This window comes from Pteronotus mesoamericanus, unplaced genomic scaffold (genome assembly GCF_021234165.1).
Source record: "Pteronotus mesoamericanus isolate MK-2021 breed Mesoamerican mustached bat unplaced genomic scaffold, CSHL_Meso_final scaffold_21, whole genome shotgun sequence".
Taxonomy (NCBI): Eukaryota; Metazoa; Chordata; class Mammalia; order Chiroptera; family Mormoopidae; genus Pteronotus; species Pteronotus mesoamericanus.
Window position 1 is genome coordinate 5,999,191 of NW_026555310.1, and position 16,561 is coordinate 6,015,751.

The 16,561-nt window shown below is 40.0% G+C and overlaps 1 protein-coding gene across 1 annotated transcript; it reads right to left on the reverse strand.

The window, feature by feature from the left end:
• Window positions 1–4,972: 4,972 nt before the first annotated feature.
• On the reverse strand, window positions 4,973–5,770 carry LOC129084887 (testis-specific H1 histone). Its single transcript, XM_054591177.1, has one exon. It carries the CDS (start codon window positions 5,768–5,770, stop codon window positions 4,973–4,975), a length of 798 nt encoding a protein of 265 aa, XP_054447152.1.
• Window positions 5,771–16,561: the final 10,791 nt, after the last annotated feature.

Below are 16,561 nucleotides of genomic sequence, written 5' to 3' on the forward strand. Positions count from 1 at the left end.
ATTGTGACCATGGTTCCCATACTCAGCATGTTCCTCAGGCGAGCTCTACACTACTTTCCTGCCATGCCTCCTGACTCTGTGCGCCCAGGTGCTCTTTTCCAGGAAGTTTGGGGGGTGGGGGTGCATAATATGCCCTCTTGCCATCTAGTCCAACTATTCTGTGCCTGTCAGGTTTCTAGCAATTGCCTAACTTATTTCCCTCTGATGGACTTGAACTTCCCACAGGTTACCCTTTGAGGGACCTTCGTCTGTATCCTTAGGGATCTATAATACGCTCCTTATGGTCCCTATCTGTTGAATAAAGGATGTATTGGCTGTGTCACTGATTTCTTCTCTTGGTCCTTTACTCTGCCCTCCATTCTCAGCTCTTCAGTCCTGGTAAAAAGGCTGCAAAAGAGTGGGGACACGAGAGAGCTCTAGGGGAAGTCCTGTGGCCATGTGCAAGCCCCCTCACTGCCCCTCCTGAAACATTAACCCTTAGACACTTGGACTGCTGAGTCTGGAGCCTGAGGCGGTGGTGATGACTGCGAATTGACCTCCTAAGCAAATTCACAATAATTGGTGATTCAGGGAGAGCTGGAGGAGGTGCACACAGATGGGGTTAGGCAGGAACAGGGTCCAACAGTCGCATTCACTTTGGAGGATGAAAGATTGGGCATCTGGCAGGTTATCAAGAATATAGAGTAAGAAGTAGTGTGCATGGGAGAAACATGGAAAGCTGGCATGGAGAAACCACCAGCCTCTGACCCACTGACATGGCCTTCCAGCCCTGGAGCTTCACTGGGACAGGGAGAGGGAACGGCTTTGCAGGCCTTGAGCAGCCCAAAGGCTTTGCTCTTCCTCCGTGGGAGTTGCCTTGAAGAGCTTCACGCCTACTGCCCAGGGGTTGCTTAGCCTCTGCAGCCTTCCCAGCAGCCGCCAGACTGTTTTGTCTCCTGCCTCTGTGCTGCTTATGTTTTCCTACTTTCTTGCAGTTCACTCTCACTCACCCCTACTCACCCGGAGTAAAATTTGACAAGTCTGGTCTTTCCCCTAACTAAATGGGGGAGGAGGGAAGGAATTGATAAAAGGGGGAGGAGAGACACAGCTGTGATTTTTCATGGAGGTGCCTGTTCTCTCAGGCAGCTCCAGTGGACAGTGGGAAAGCCCGACTTCCTTCTTACCAGTGCGTTTCCCAGGCTCATCCAAGGCTTCATGCTGACCCCCCATCCCCACCCCCCACCACCTCAGTCTTCAGTTTCTCTCTTCCAACTCCTTTCCTGACATGGTGCCCCCATATTAACTTCCCAAACAATGTCTTCCTGTCTTTGCTAGGCACTTAGGTTTTGGCTGGAGTGACCTCCAGCCCAGCCAGACAGCCTTGCCATGTTAGAGTTCCCCAGAGGAGGAGAAAGAACAGGAGAGCTCTATTGTTTTGAGAATACTGACAAATGGAAATAAATGTTCACATGTTTGAAAACAACCCCCTCCCTTGTATTTGAGAACATACTCCTCTACAAGAAACCACTGCTAAATCATTAAAACATTCAGTGTAGAAATAAATTCTAAACTTCTGACCTTCACCTACGTAATAAAGATGTCTTGTGGAGTTAGAGTAGATGTTGAGGCCCCATTCAACATCTATAACTAGTGAAGAGAGCACTGGATTTACAGTTAAGTCAATTTCTAAATTGTACATTTTCTAAACATTAGCTTTTTTCACTTAAGATCTAAGAGGCTGGGGCAAAGGTGAAATGAAATAATGCATGTGAAAGTACAAACCACCTTATAAATGAAAAAGCTATAATTGAAAATTATGTGGAAATTTCTACCTTATTTTTGAGCAAGACACAATTTATAGGATTCTGAAAACAAATACAAAAAAGGTATAGTAAAGAGTTTCATTCTTATGTCTTCTCTACAGTTCCCATCATCTTCCCCTCACAATAGAGAACCAGTTTTTTGTGCATCTTTCCAGAGTTTCTTTATACAAAAGAGATACATTTTCCTTTATTGGTATATGTGTCTTGATTTTTTTTTTCACTCAATGTATCTTGTGGAGCTTGTCATAACAATACATTGAGAATCTCCCTCTTTTTATAGCTTCATGGTATTTCACCAGATGGAAGCTTCACACTTTAACCAATCTCATGATATTTAGATTATTTCCTTTTTCTTTTTGTTAATGCATTACTGTGCTAAATACATTGAACATGAGTCTTTTCACAAATGCATTAATATCTAAAAGATAAATTCCTAAGTGTGGTTCTGCAGGGTCAAAGGATATCTACATTGGCAATTTGGAAAGCCGAATTCCTTCTGTTGGGGTGGCAGATTTACACTCCCACTTAACATTGTAGGAGAGAGCCTGACTTCCCCACAGCCTCACCAATTTAGTAAGTTTTCAAACATTTTGGATTGATTAATATGCATTTCTCATGAGTATATTTCTACCTTTATCATACTTTTAAAGGCCATTTGTATTTCTCTTGATTTTTTCAACAACCATTGAATATTTGATGCTAGAGAGCATCTAGGGTTCATTGCGACATTAAAGTCCAATGATTTTCTGATCATCATTGTACTAGGCAGTTGAGATAAAAGAGAAGCAATGAACGGAGGTCATGGATGTTCCATTTGCTCTCACTACAGTTAAATAGCTAAATTTGCCACTAGAATGTGAGCAGTGAAAAGTGGGAATTATGTTTTACCCATCTTTATTCCCAGCAAAGTGCCCATTATTTTGTAGGCACTTAGTCATAGTGAACACTAGTGATGAGATTAGCTATTCTTGGGAATTCCTTTCACTGAAGTACCCAGCTAGGATTAGGATCTAGATAATCTGGATAGCCTGCCAATGAGTTAAGGTTATTTCTTCTATTTTATCAAAGTACAACCACCCTAAAGCTTATTAATGAAAAATAATCTGAAGTGACTGTTGTTAGCTATGTAAGGTCAGGGTCTGAGACTTAATTCGGTAAGCTTACTAATGAATGAAGTTTGCTTAAATGAAGAAATCATAATACAAACATCCTATCTTAGAGGAAAAGCTTTCTAATTCTAAAAGCTTTCTAGACCATTTGGTCTTTAGGTAAAAGCATCCAGCACCGTAAAGGGGCAATACATGTGGCTATAATAAGAGCATTTGATTAAGTTTGTTCTAACTGTGTTTCTCACCGCCTCTTTTCAGAAGGCTCCCTATTCTTTTTAATTTTTATGTTTCAATTACAGTTGACATTCAATATTACTTTATAATAGTTTCAGGTATATAGCGTAGTTGTTAGACATTTATATAATTTATGAAGCAATCCCCCTCCTAAATCCAGTACCAGCCTGGCACCATACATAGCTGTTACAATATTATTGACTAGATTCCCTATGCTGTATTCCACATCCCTGTGACTATTTTGTAACAACCAACTTGTACTTTTTAATTCCTTCAGATGATTCCCTATTCTGATTCTGCTTGCTTTATCCTGCCACTCACAGGCAATTTAAGAACATGATAAACCTAATTACAGCAGGAGAAAATTTCAAAGTTCAGCTAATCTACGGATGAGATACACTGCAAGCATTTTGTTATTACTCAGCTTTGCAAAGGCTTAAAGCAATGATTCTTATTTATGGGTACAAGAGGGTGAATATCAGCATCACGTAAGCTTTTTTTGTTGTCTTAAATACACATGCTCAGTTCCTCCTTATAGGAGATTTAACTTGCCTGGGAAAAGCTTGGTCAGGCGTCCTCTGCAAAAGCTCCCAACGCTGTTCTAACACTTTCCCTCCCAGCCCTGGCTTGGTGGCTCAGTTAGCTGGAGCATTGTCCTGTACACCAAAAGTTGCAGGATCCATCCCCAGGAATCATTCTTAACTCCTGCATTCAGAACTAAAAGGAATCATACATTTGCTTCATGCTTGATATATAGTGCTCAATACATATTTATTAAGCAAAAGAACTAGCTATTCATTATGTGACCTCCCCCATCTCCTTATATTTCTGATATGCATTCTGTAAATCTTAGTAGTTTACTCTCTAGGAGTTGGTACTTTCCCAGTTGATAATTCCCTTATTGAGTTTTGTCAATCAAAGTATATGTAATATTTAAATCCTCCTTATTTTACTGACGCTTAAAATAAAAAATCATCCTAGTCCAATCCCAGCTTTTTACAGAGAAGGAAACCAAGACCATGAATAGTTAAGTGCTAATTCAGCTAAGTTCAGAGTGGCAGAACTTTGATTAGAATCCTGATCTCATTAAGTACTGATCCGGTAGTTTCCCGCTATAGCACATCATCACTCCATCAAGAGTTATTTATATTCATACAACTTGCAGTGATGAGCGCCTACCCTGGGCCAATCCCTGTGCTAGATGCTTCTTCACACATTCTCATTTAACTGAAGATTAACATATAAAACATTTTTAAAATTCTCAACTCACGGTAAAAACTAGAAAGCCATTACAATCAATTCTGGGAGAAGGAACGTTTTCCCTGAAAGGAATTTAGGTAAGAATACTTTGGGTCCCTGGGACCACTCAACTTAAAGGCAGTCTATTCTTCTCTTGCCCAAATGATGCCCCTACTTCTCACCTCACATGCCCTCTCCCCTAAACTGAATTTGGATTTGCTAGGCTGTTTAACATTGATTTAACACTTCTGCCTAATCCCTTGAAATTGCTGGTTTTCTTCTACCTTTTTTTTTTTTTTTTTTTTTTTTTTTTTATGAAAGGCATTTTCCTGGGTCCGGTAGCAAGAACAGAATCTCAACTCCTTTTTCTCTTTTCTCCCCACATGCCCCTCCCTACTACAGGGCCTCACCTTAACAACCCCTCCTTCGCCACCGCCCCCAAGCGGGCAAAGAGGAAACAGACGCAATTGTGGTGATTTGAAAGGTCTTGTGAATAGTTTCTCCATTACAATGAGAGTGAAAGCTGCTCTAATTGGAGCCTTATGGGGAAAGGCATCTGTGCCTGGAGGAAGGGAAGTTGCTCCCACACTAAGGATTCCCAGCTGCATTCCGAGGGCTTTCAAATTTAGTGGAAGCCTTTGGGCGAGCAGCCCTGGAGTCAGTTTTAAGTGAGGGTGACCTCTGGATGGTCCGTTCTACCGGCTTCTCGGGGTCCTGTTTCTTCTTTTCCCTTGGCTTCTTCTTCTCTAGTGTCCTAGGCCTGCCTTCCTTCACGGTCCGTCTACTCCTTCCGGCCGTCACCTTGGTCCGGGTTTCCTTCTTGGCTCTGGAACGCACCGGGTTCTTGCCTCTTGGTCTTGACTTCCTCGCCGCGATCTCTGCCCTCGCATTCCGTCTCCATATTTCCCTGGCCTTCTTGGCCGCCTGGCGACGCACGCGGCGCTTCCGTGGAACCCGCGGCCCCGCGGGGGTCCTCCTCGGGGACCAAACGCCCTCCCCCAACCTCGGGCGTCCCGGCTTTCTCTTTGGCTTCGGAATCTTCCAGACCCTGAAGTAGCCGGAGCCGTTGTTGCTGCTGATCCTCATGAGTGTGCCCTTAAAATCAGACTTGGGCGCTTCGCCGGAGCGGCGGCAGCACTTCCTGCGCATTTGGTAGCCAGCATGTCCCATCTCCTTCTTGAGAGTGGCCAGAGTCAGCCCGTTGTGCGAGGTGATGGAGGTGATGGCTCTGAGCAACACCTCGGACACTCTAAGTACGAAGCGCGTGTCCCGCTTCGGCGGCGCCCCGAGGATTTTTTCCGTGGGCTGCTGGGTTTTAACTAAAGTGCCTTGGGATTCGCCACTGGGCTCGGCCACCTCAGCCACGGCCCTGGGCACCTCAGTCATGGTCCCGCTTCGCCTCCGCGGCGCTACTGACTTTGGGACTCACCTACCAAGGACTGAGCTAAGGCGGAGGCTGGCTGGGCCACGTCACAAAGGCAGGGCCACGTCACAAAGGCAGACCCGGCAGAAGTTCAGGTCTTAGTGAGAGGGCTAGTAGATCCCTTCTCAGTAGGGATTTTTCTTTTTTAAACGTTTGAAACTTACCACTTCCTTTCAGGCCTAAACCAATCCAGATCTTCGAGGCTGTTGAAGAATCTCCTTTATAAGCTTCTAGGTTTTGTTCCCTGCTCTTATGCTCACACTTCTCACTGACCTTGATCTTGACCACTTTTTGAAGTTCTCTAGTTTTCTGTGAAAAATAGTGCACACCATCTACCCACATTTCCCTAAGGGGAGAGATGCTGCTCTCAACTATCCCAAACAAGTCACAGGATGCCTTTGAAAAGTAAATGTGGTAGTCTGTAAAACACAACCCAGCCCAGAAACGCCTGCTTTTAGCTACCAGCAGTTAGGTATCCACAGTCCTGTCTCTCTCACTCTCCCCAAAGGAAGAAACCCCTCTGGTTCCTCTACCCTAAACAGTAACTCCCACACCTAGGAAGTTCAGATGTTTCATTCCGTTGGACTGGAACAATCAGATTCCAAATAGCTTAAGAACACTGGTCTAATCAGTATTCCTTGAATAGACTTTGTGCTCTTTTCCCTTCAATCCCTCTTGGATTGCCTATCCCCTTTCTCCGCCCAAATAAATTCTATTCACTGTTCAAAGGCCTGCTAAACCCTTTCTTCATTGAAGCCTCACCAGACTCTCAGTCAAATAATTTCTCTCCTCTTAACCACCACAATCACTGTTGCAAACCTATACTGTTTTTTCTTTATTTTAAATTAATTTGGTATTAAAAGGTGCGATGTGCCACAATATTTTTAAAAAGAAGAAAAAAACCTGGACGTGGAGATGGAAAACATGGATACATATCCTAGCTCTTTAAGAGCCATATGACATTGGTAAATCTCTTAATATCTTTGGATCTGACTTAAACAAACAAACAAGCAAACAAAAAAACAAGCCAGTAGTCCCTTCCTACCAACATCACAGAATTATTGCAAAGGTTCGGAGGGTGATGGTAGGTGACAAAAGGCAACCCAAATATAAGATATAAAATTGTTTTACTCCATTTAATGTCTTTCCAACTAAATGGAAAGGTTCCTAAGATCCAGAGAGTCTCTGAATTTCTATGTCCCATCCTGTACCTAACACTATCTTTCATTATACATAGAAGGCATTTGACTGAGTCTGCTTAACCTCTTCCCTGGTGAGGAGGCTTTCTCTGGATTCAGTAGGAGACTCCCAGAATATCAGGAGAAAGGAGCAGGATGAATTTCAAAGGGCTGGAAATGAAGAGACCAAAAAAGCTAGTTGCTCAAGGACCTCTTCTTTTGGATACAGTTTAATTGGGAATAACTCAAAGAATTATTCAAAGAATACCTCACATTACAAAGTGTGTCATACTTTTCCAGAGGATATTCACATATACTCAGCAGCCAACTGTGACATCGTTTCTTCCAGGAATCAAAGTTCTAGGAAGTAGCTTAGATCTGCATTTTTTAAACATAAAAGTGCACTTCATAAAGTACAAATTCTAATAATTATGGCTGGGATGGGGCCAGAATTTATACTTCTAACAAACTCCCAGGTAATTTTATCTGGTTAAAATGTGTGTTGGGTGGTAGGGGGGAGGGGAGACAATGAGAAGGGAAGGGACAGTAGATGAGACCGGAAAGGTAGCCCAGGGCCAGGTGTGAAGGACACATAAACATAATAATGACGTAATTGTGAGCTGGTTACACAGCAGTAATTGGTAAAGTTTAGATTCAAACCTAAGTCTATTTAATTCTAAAGCCTGAGTTCTTAATTACAGTACTGTGTGCTTGGTTTCCCTTTCTTCAAGTTTGACCCTCCCCATCTTACATATCTCTATTATAAAGCAGTGGGAAGTTTATTTCCATAATCACAGCTCAAAATCAAGAGTATCTACAAGCACTCATTGTACTTTCTCTCAGTTTTTTAAATGAAATATATCATCTTTATTATATTTTTCCATTACCATTTAGTCCCCATATACTCCTCTCCCCCGAGCAGTCACCACACTGTTGTCCATGTTCATGAGCCCTTTTTCCTTTTTGCTCAATCCCTCCACCCCCTAAACCCCCCTCGCCCCCACACTAGCTGTCATCTGTTCTCCATCTATGAGTCTGTCTTTCTTTTGCTTGTCAGTTCAGTTTGTCCGTTAGATTCCACATATGAATGAATGGTATTTGTCTTCCTCTGACTGGCTTATTTCACCTATCATAATGTTCTCCAGGTCCATCCATACTATTGCAAAGGGTAAAATTTTCTTGTTTTTTATGGCTGAGTAGAATTCAATTGCGTAAATGTCCCACAGTTGTTTTATCCGCTCATCTATTGATGGACATTTGGGCTGCTTCCATATCTTGGTGATTGTAAATAACACTGCAATGAATATAGGGGTGCTTATGTTCTCTCGAATTAGTGTTTTTGGGTTCTTTTGGCTATATTCCCAGAAGTGGGATTGCTGGGTCAAAAGGCAGATCCATTTTTAATTTTTTGACGTATCTCCATACTGCTTTCCACAGTGGCTGAACAGTCAGCATTCCCACCAACAGTGCAAAAGGGTTCTCTTTTCTCCTCGCCAGCACTTATTGTTTTTTGATTTATGGATGATGGCCATTCTGAAAGGTGTGAGATATATCTCGTTGTTGTTTTTATTTGCCTTTCTCTGATGGTTAGTGATGTTGAGCATCTTTTCATATGTCTATTGGCTATCTTTATGTCCTCTTTGGAGACATGTCTATTCAGTTCCTTTGCCCATTTTTTAATTGGTCATTTGTTTTTTGGTGTTGAGTTTTGCAAGTACTTTATAAATCTTGGGTGTCCCAGTGTTTAAATCAGGGCAGAGTATTGTGAACCTGAGGTTCTCTGAGGGCAGGGGACTTAACACGTCAGCACATGAACAGTACACCATGGAAGTGTTGCCAGATGGCAAGGCAGAGCCGCATGAAGCAGAATTTCTCCCATTTGTGTAGTTTCTTGGTGTGGCCGTACTTCCTGGTTGCATAGACCAGTGTCCACAGGATGGGACAACCTCCAGAGGAAAGAAGAGAAAAAACCTGTGTGCTTTGAGAGTAGGAGGAAAGTAAGTAAAATCTGATCTTCAAATCATCTGATTCCAGGTAAAAATAGGTTGGATGCCCACAGTGGTATCATCATGAAAGACAAGAACCAAATCAAACAAACGTGTTTATTAATACCCCTGAGATAACAAAGGAGGCCAATTAGAAACCTTTGGGAAAGCCTGAAATAAAAGGAAAAGACATACAGAGTCCAGCAGAAGTAAGACCTGCTTGAGTGTGGTTGGTAGGGTAATCATATGGGTGTAATAACTTATAGTTTTAATTTGAACATTTCACCTAAAATGTCACATGGTGTGCTCGAGTGTGCTATTGTTGTTACAGAATTAATCTTTATGATTTTGTAAAAGATTTTGTAATAAAAACGGGGCTTTGTTTGTGCACCCTGTATATAAAAAACATATCAAAAACACCTACACCAAAAAAAAAAAAAAGGCATTTTCACTTATACATAACCATTCATTTCTATATAGATTTCTGTAAAAATATGTTGTAAGTAATAGAGGAATAACAAAAATGAGAGGTAAGAAATAAATACCCACTACCACTTGGCTGGTTTAGAGGACAGGAAAACCAGCTCACGTTTTCTATAGCACCAATCCCTTAAAGTTCTTTTCTTCATCTTTGGCATAAATCTACTTGCCAGCGCTCTTCTCCTGACACCCCAAAAGGAAAAAATACTACAGAAAAACAAAACTTATTTAGTAACAGAGTCAGTACAACCAGGATTTATCCCTAATCTGGAGATACCAACCCAAGCTCCAGAAAGACAGCTATTCCTTCCAATTTGAATGACCTCTGATTATAAATCAGAAGTTATCACATAGTCAGGACATGATCACTCTGTTGTGAGAAAGAGCAACAGTCCTTACTTCTGGATGCCTCGTGGGTTAGGGATGGTGGGGGCGGGGCGGGGGATGGTGCCGGTTGAGAGGATACTAGGGAATGACGTCTAGCTTAAATCCTTCTGCTTCAAGTTCCAGAGCAAGATCCTTTTGTTCTCAGTTGGTAACAAGACTCTTCCTCTAGGCCTCTATGAAGTCTCTAGAGGAATTTGGTTGATTTAGACTTTAATTACTGTACTAAAATTTGAGAACACCAGAGATTTCAATTAATCCCACTCCCTCATACAGAGTTATACAGGTCTAACTTCACTAAGGATAATTCCATGTCAGAGAGCAGCAAAAATTGGTAGCACACTCTCTGGCCTAACCTAAGTCTGTAACTCATTGCCTCTCCCTAACCCACATGCCTGGGATTCCAAGGTGTTAGGTCTTTCTGACTCAATTATCTTGCAGTGATTCAATTTACCTTTTCCCAAACTGAATAACAGAAACATGTTCAACAATCTATTATAACTCTCCCTCTGACCTTAAACTGCTGATTAAACTTTCCTCCTCATTTTGTTTTATATTCTAAGACCCTTTCCCTCTCCTGAGCAACTATGTGCCTTCCACTTTAATGCAAATGACCCCACAGTAATTATTTGAGCAAATAAGCCCACCAGTCCATTCATGGCTTTGGGGAAGGCTACAGTGGTTCACAAAAAGGAGTGCAAAAATAAAATAACAAGATTCCTTAAAAACATGGAGACAGTCTGGCAATTGGGCATTTATCATTTTACTCTTTAGCATAATTTTTTTTAGAAATGAGTTCAGAGAATCTAGATGCAGGCGATCACCCTGGAGAACCAGACAAATCTCTCAGCAATTAGCCAGAAAATATGATGATCTGGTCCCTCTGGCCCCCACAAGATGCTCTAAACACCCTATGTAACTCACTCTCCTCTATGTCCGCCCAAAAATGCCAGCAAGAGAGAAATACGGACTTTACTGTTACCAAAATCCCACCCACATTCCTTTTCTCACCCAAACAAAGAGTGAGAAATGGTATAAATTAAAATTCTCATCCACTCATTATTAATAGTAAGTCTCCGTGAGCCCAAGAACCATTCTACTATAGTCAGTGTAATCTCAAACTGAAAACCCATTTCTCTGAGGCTTCAGGGCGTCCCAGGACAGTTAGGCTGCAGCCCCACAGTAACACTACATTCTGGACACCATTTAATTTTGTTACAGTGATTCCCAGCCACCCACCCTCCGTCAGATTTCCAGAATATCATACAAATAAAGCCCAAGCAGAAACACAGAAAACTGCAGAGTAGCAACCATTTACCATATTTATGTAACTCCTTCTGTAGTCTGAGAACTAAAACATTCCACACCTACATGCCCAATATGATACTGTGTGGTACTACAACCCCAATACAGAGAGAAACATTTATACCCTAATCTCTAAATACATAAAATTCACAAAATACAAATTCCCTAAATACATAAAATTCACAAAATACAAATTCCCTAAGTAAAAATTGCTTTCCACCAAATTAAGTGACCATGGAAGTAAATGCTCATGCTAAAGAATACAACCAGGAGTAAGCCTTATCTGCACACCCAATTCCTGGTGCACATTCTAGAATTATACTGCATGACTGTCCCCATTTTTTCCTTCAAAATTCCAGTTCTAAATATTTCAACTTAACCTACTAAATTCTTCACTTTCTGGGAAAATCATTCTTAATTTTCAATTTTAACCTAACTCCTGCTCCCATGATTTTTTTCTCAGTTTTGGATCCATCTAGGGAAGAAAAGTTACTATTTATTCAAGGCCTACAAATCTGGCATTGTATTCAAATTGCCACGAATTCTTTCAACAATACTGAAAAGTAAATAATGATACCCATATTTACAGATGAGAAGGTGAATGGTATACCAGAGGGAAAGTTCAGAAAGAGAATTCTCTACACCTCATAGGTAAACACAACAAGGGTCCTTATTTTCCATCTAGAGAAGAAAAATTGCCACACAAGCTCTTTTGAGTATTACCTCACTAATCAAAGCTTTGAGCAAGAAATTCATATTCTTCTTTCTTTACTATAGTTTCTGCCATAGTACCTATGTCTGTTACCAATTTACTGTCTCTCAGCACCAAATTCAGGCTTTGTTGCCTGATAATGTGAAAATGGATCTGGGCTTTTTAAATATTTTCCCTTTTCTGGTTGACATGATCCTAAACTTTGTCAGTAGAAGATTCTGGAAAGACATTGTAGGAGGAAAGAGTTTTCCTCTCTGGTTCTGGTGTTCCTGGGCTTCCCTTTCACCAGGTTCCTAGAGCAGAGGCTTGAAAAACTGGCCCATGGGTCAAATCCAGCCTGCTGTCGTTTTTTGTGCGACTTGTGGGCAGCACTGAATTGGGCTAGCACTTTGAACTGCACAAGACAGTATGTCCCCTCTCAAAATGTCCAGTTTATGATCCAAAATTAATCAACATGCTAAGTGGAAAACTAAAAGGCTCCCAAAGGAAAAGGCAAACAACAGACATCAATCCCAAAATGACCTAAATGTCAGAATTATCAAAGACCTTAAAGTAGCTATTATAACCATGCTCCAAAAAGTCAGAGCTGTTGAAATGAATGGGAAGATATTAGTTTCAAAAAAGAAAACAGGAGCTATGTTTAAAAAAAAATTTACAATTGAAAATTTTAATAACAGGAATTTTAAAGTTCACTGTAGAGAATCAGAATAAGCAATGATGATAGAGGATAAGGTCACTGAACTTTAAGATAGAAAATATCCAGCCCTGGCTGGTGTAGCTCAGTGGATTGAGTGCCGGACTGCGAACCAAAGGGTTGCCAGTTCTATTCCCAATGAACATGATTGGGTTGTGGGCCAGGTCCCCAGTAGGGGGCATGCAAGAGGCAACCACACATGATGTTTCTCTCCCTCTCCTTGTCCCTCCCGTCCCTTTCTCTAAAAATCTTAAAAAAAAAAAAAAAAAAAAATCCCTGGCTGGTGTGGCTAAGTGTGGTTTAAGTTTGAGTGCTGGCCTAAGAACCAAAGCGTTGCTGGTTCAATTCTCAGTCAGGGCACATGCCTGGGTTGCGGGCCAGGTCCCCAGCTTGGGGTGCGTGAGAGGCAACCACACATCGCTGTTCCTCTCCCTCACTTTCTCCTTCCTTCCCCTCTCTCTAAAAAAATAATAAATATAATCTTTAAAAATAAATAAATAAATAAATAATAGAAAGTATCCAATATAAACAAGAGAAGGGAAAAAAATGAAAAGAATTGAAAATAGTCTTAGAGACCTGTGGAACAATTTCAAAAGAACCAATATTCAAATTACAAAGTCCAGAGGAAAAGAAGAGATTGGAGTAGGGGAAAAGTACATATATTTGAAGAAAGAATAGTAGAAAAGTTCCCAAATTTGGTGAAAGGCATAAATTTACCGATCCAAGAATCAGAGCAAAACCCCAATGGGTAAATTTTAACAAAACCACTGTTACACACATCATAATCAAACTTCTTAAAACCAAAACATAAAGACAAAACTTGAAAGTGGACAGAAATACAACACCTAAGGGAACAAAAATTCAAATGATTGCATTCAGACCAGAAGTCAGTGAGATATTTTAAAATGACTAATTTTTGGTCCAGATAGCTTCTAAAATCTCTTCTGTGGATTGAAAATCAAATATAATGTTTGCATATAACTGGATGAACAATTTGTACATTGAAAAAAAAGGAAATACAGAATAATGTCCTAAATTTTAATATCTTCTCTGCATGAGAAGGATTAGAGAGAAAAAGAAAAGGTTTTACTATTCTCTAGGGCAGTGATTCTTGAAATGTCATCCTTATAGCCCTTGGGGAGCCTAGACTTTCAAGAAACTATCACGAGATCAAACTTTTCATAATAATTATAAGACATTATTTACTTGCATTGACATTTGCTTTGACAGTGCAAAACCAACAAGTGGATAAAACTGCTGGCCTCTTAGCATGAGTCAAGGCAGTGACACCAGACTCTGCTAGACGACGCCATATTCTTTACCACCACAGACTCACAGAAAAGAAGGGAAAGAAAGCAATTTTCATTTTAAATATCCTCAATGAAGCAAAAAAAATTACCATTTTATTAAATCTCAGTCCTTGAGTAGCCTTCTTTTAAACATTCTGTGTTGCAAAATGGAAAGTATACATAGAACTTCTGTGATGTGTTAAAGTTTAGTGGTTGTCTCAAAGAAAAGATTTTGTGCAATTGTTTGAGTTGCAAGGTAAACAAGCCACTTTTTCACAAAACACCATTTTTACTTGAAAGAACAACAAACACACAAATGATGGTTATTCAAAATTAGATATTTGTCAAACAGTCTCAAAAATGAAGAAAGTGACTCTATAATTTCTTTTAAAGCCACTGACAGGATTATTACCAATGGTAAAATCAGTCTTTTGAGCACAAAAATAAATTTTTTTTAGAAGACCTGTATCAGCTAAAACAGGTTTGGTATCTTCTCAAAACTTTCCATTGAGATCAGTGGTGATATTAACAATTACGACTCTGGATAGTGCAGAGAAAAATGTGTCTGTTTGTGGAAGATCTGCCTAACTCAATGAATTAATATTTTCCAAATGACTAATGCATTGCAATTTTACAATGTAAGTTTACAAAATTATGTATGGGTGAAAAGTTCACTCAAAGTACAAGAGAGGCTATTAGTTTTTAATATAATGGGGTATGAAAAATTCATTGATATGGTCTCAGAGTTCACATTGCAACTAATCTTTAAGAAACTACTGCTTGTAGTGTAAGTAAGTATCAACAAAGAATAACCACAATTATCTAAAAAGGATACTCGAATACTTCTTCCCTTTCCAAAGTTATCTGTATGAGTTTTAATTTTCTTCATATACTTTAAACACAGCAACATATTCAGCCTTTAGTAATTATCCATTCCTTAGGCTAAATATGAGAATCCATATTTATGAGAAACTAGAGTTAAATACTATGAATGAAGAATTGTTTTCAACTCTTCAGCATTATATTTGGCTTTACAGGGCATGAGAGAGTTCATAGTTGGGAAAAACTCTATAAATGTGATTAATACAAAGGCTTTCAGCATAAGTTCTACCCTTACTGAACACATAAGAATTCAAACTGGGGAGAAACCCTATGAATGTCGTGACTATGGAAAAATCTTCAGGAAGCACTCACATTTCATATGCACATGAGAACTCACATTGGACAAAACCTGTAATTGTAATCAGTAGGGAAAGTCCTTCGGAAGAAGCCTTTCCCTTACTGTACACAACAGAATAAAAAATGACATTCAGTGACTTTGGGAAAGCTGTCAGCGTTACTTCTTCCTTTAAGAAACATATGACAAACCATACCAGAAATGACCTATGAATGTAATCAGCATAGAAAATCCTTCCCTTGTAGTTCTTCATTTACTATGGATAAGAGAGTAGTCAGTAGGGAGAACCCCTATGAACGCAATGAGTGTTCTCTCATCCTTTAGGCAACAAAAGAGAATTCATACTAAACAGAAATCTTATGGATGTAATCAATGAGTATGGGGCAACTTCTCTCTCCTTAGGTAACAGGTGAGCAATCACACCAGAGAGAGATACTTTTTTTTTAATTCTATTACAGTTGTCTTACTTTTTACCCCTGTACCCCCGTCCTCCCATCCCACCTCCACCCCAACTCCCACAGTCAATTCCCACTCTGTTGTCCATGTCCATGGGTCATTCATACATGTTCTTTGTCTAGTCCCTTCTCCTTCTTTCCACCATTGTCCTCTTTCCCCATCCCCTTTGGTGACTTTCAGTCTGCTCCATGTTTCCGTGCCTGTGGTTTATTTTGCTCATTAGTTTATTTTGTTGAATGGAGTCCACTTATAGGTGAGATCATATGGTTATTTGTCTTCATCAACTCAGAGAGAGATACTTTGAATGTAACCAATGTGAATGAGCCTTCCATTTTGCACAAATCACACAGCAAGAATACGTGAGGAGTGTACATTCCTCCTCATTTACACTGGAGAAAATTTCTTTAATGTAATTAGTAGGGCCAGCTTCATTGGTATGGGACTAATGCAGTCACAGGGCTCCATACTTGAAGTTTAATACTGAGGTTTCCCATCTTAAAATTCTTAATAATCTTATTGTTGAGTTTGTGTTTTATATGTAAAGAAGCCTGTGCTCGAAGGCTGGAAGTTCATGCACTGCCTTGCCTCCTGCCACCTCACTGCCTGCTGGGGATGGGTTCTATATATCAATATATATAAATGAGAGCTCTCATATATACTATTTTATATATTATTAAATTATTTTTATAGCTAAGTGTTATACAAAAGTCTCCTCTGATACTAACATACACAAATATGCCAAAAAGAGGTACATCCTTCTCTATAAATCTGTGGACCCATGGACCTAGGCTAGAAATTTAGATTATTTACTACAACCACTACAACCACAAGCCAGGTACGCACTTAACAAATTAAAAAGCTAACTTTACAAAGCACTTAAACTGACTCAGAAGTTATATTCTTAAAAACAGAGAATTCATAAAAGAACCTTGGGTATTAAAAAACATAGAATTCTAATCATATATTATAAACTGCCACAAAATGACAGCAAGTGTTTGAAAACAATATCATGTATTTCAACCTCCACCCTCATCACTAAAGAAGCAACTTTGTCCCTCAATATGGGATTATTCTTCTAAAATAACACTAGATTC

Excerpts from the sequence above, each read along its gene's own strand:
- LOC129084887 (XM_054591177.1), bottom strand. The coding sequence starts at position 5,770 with ATGACTGAGGTGCCCAGGGCCGTGGCTGAGGTGGCCGAGCCCAGTGGC.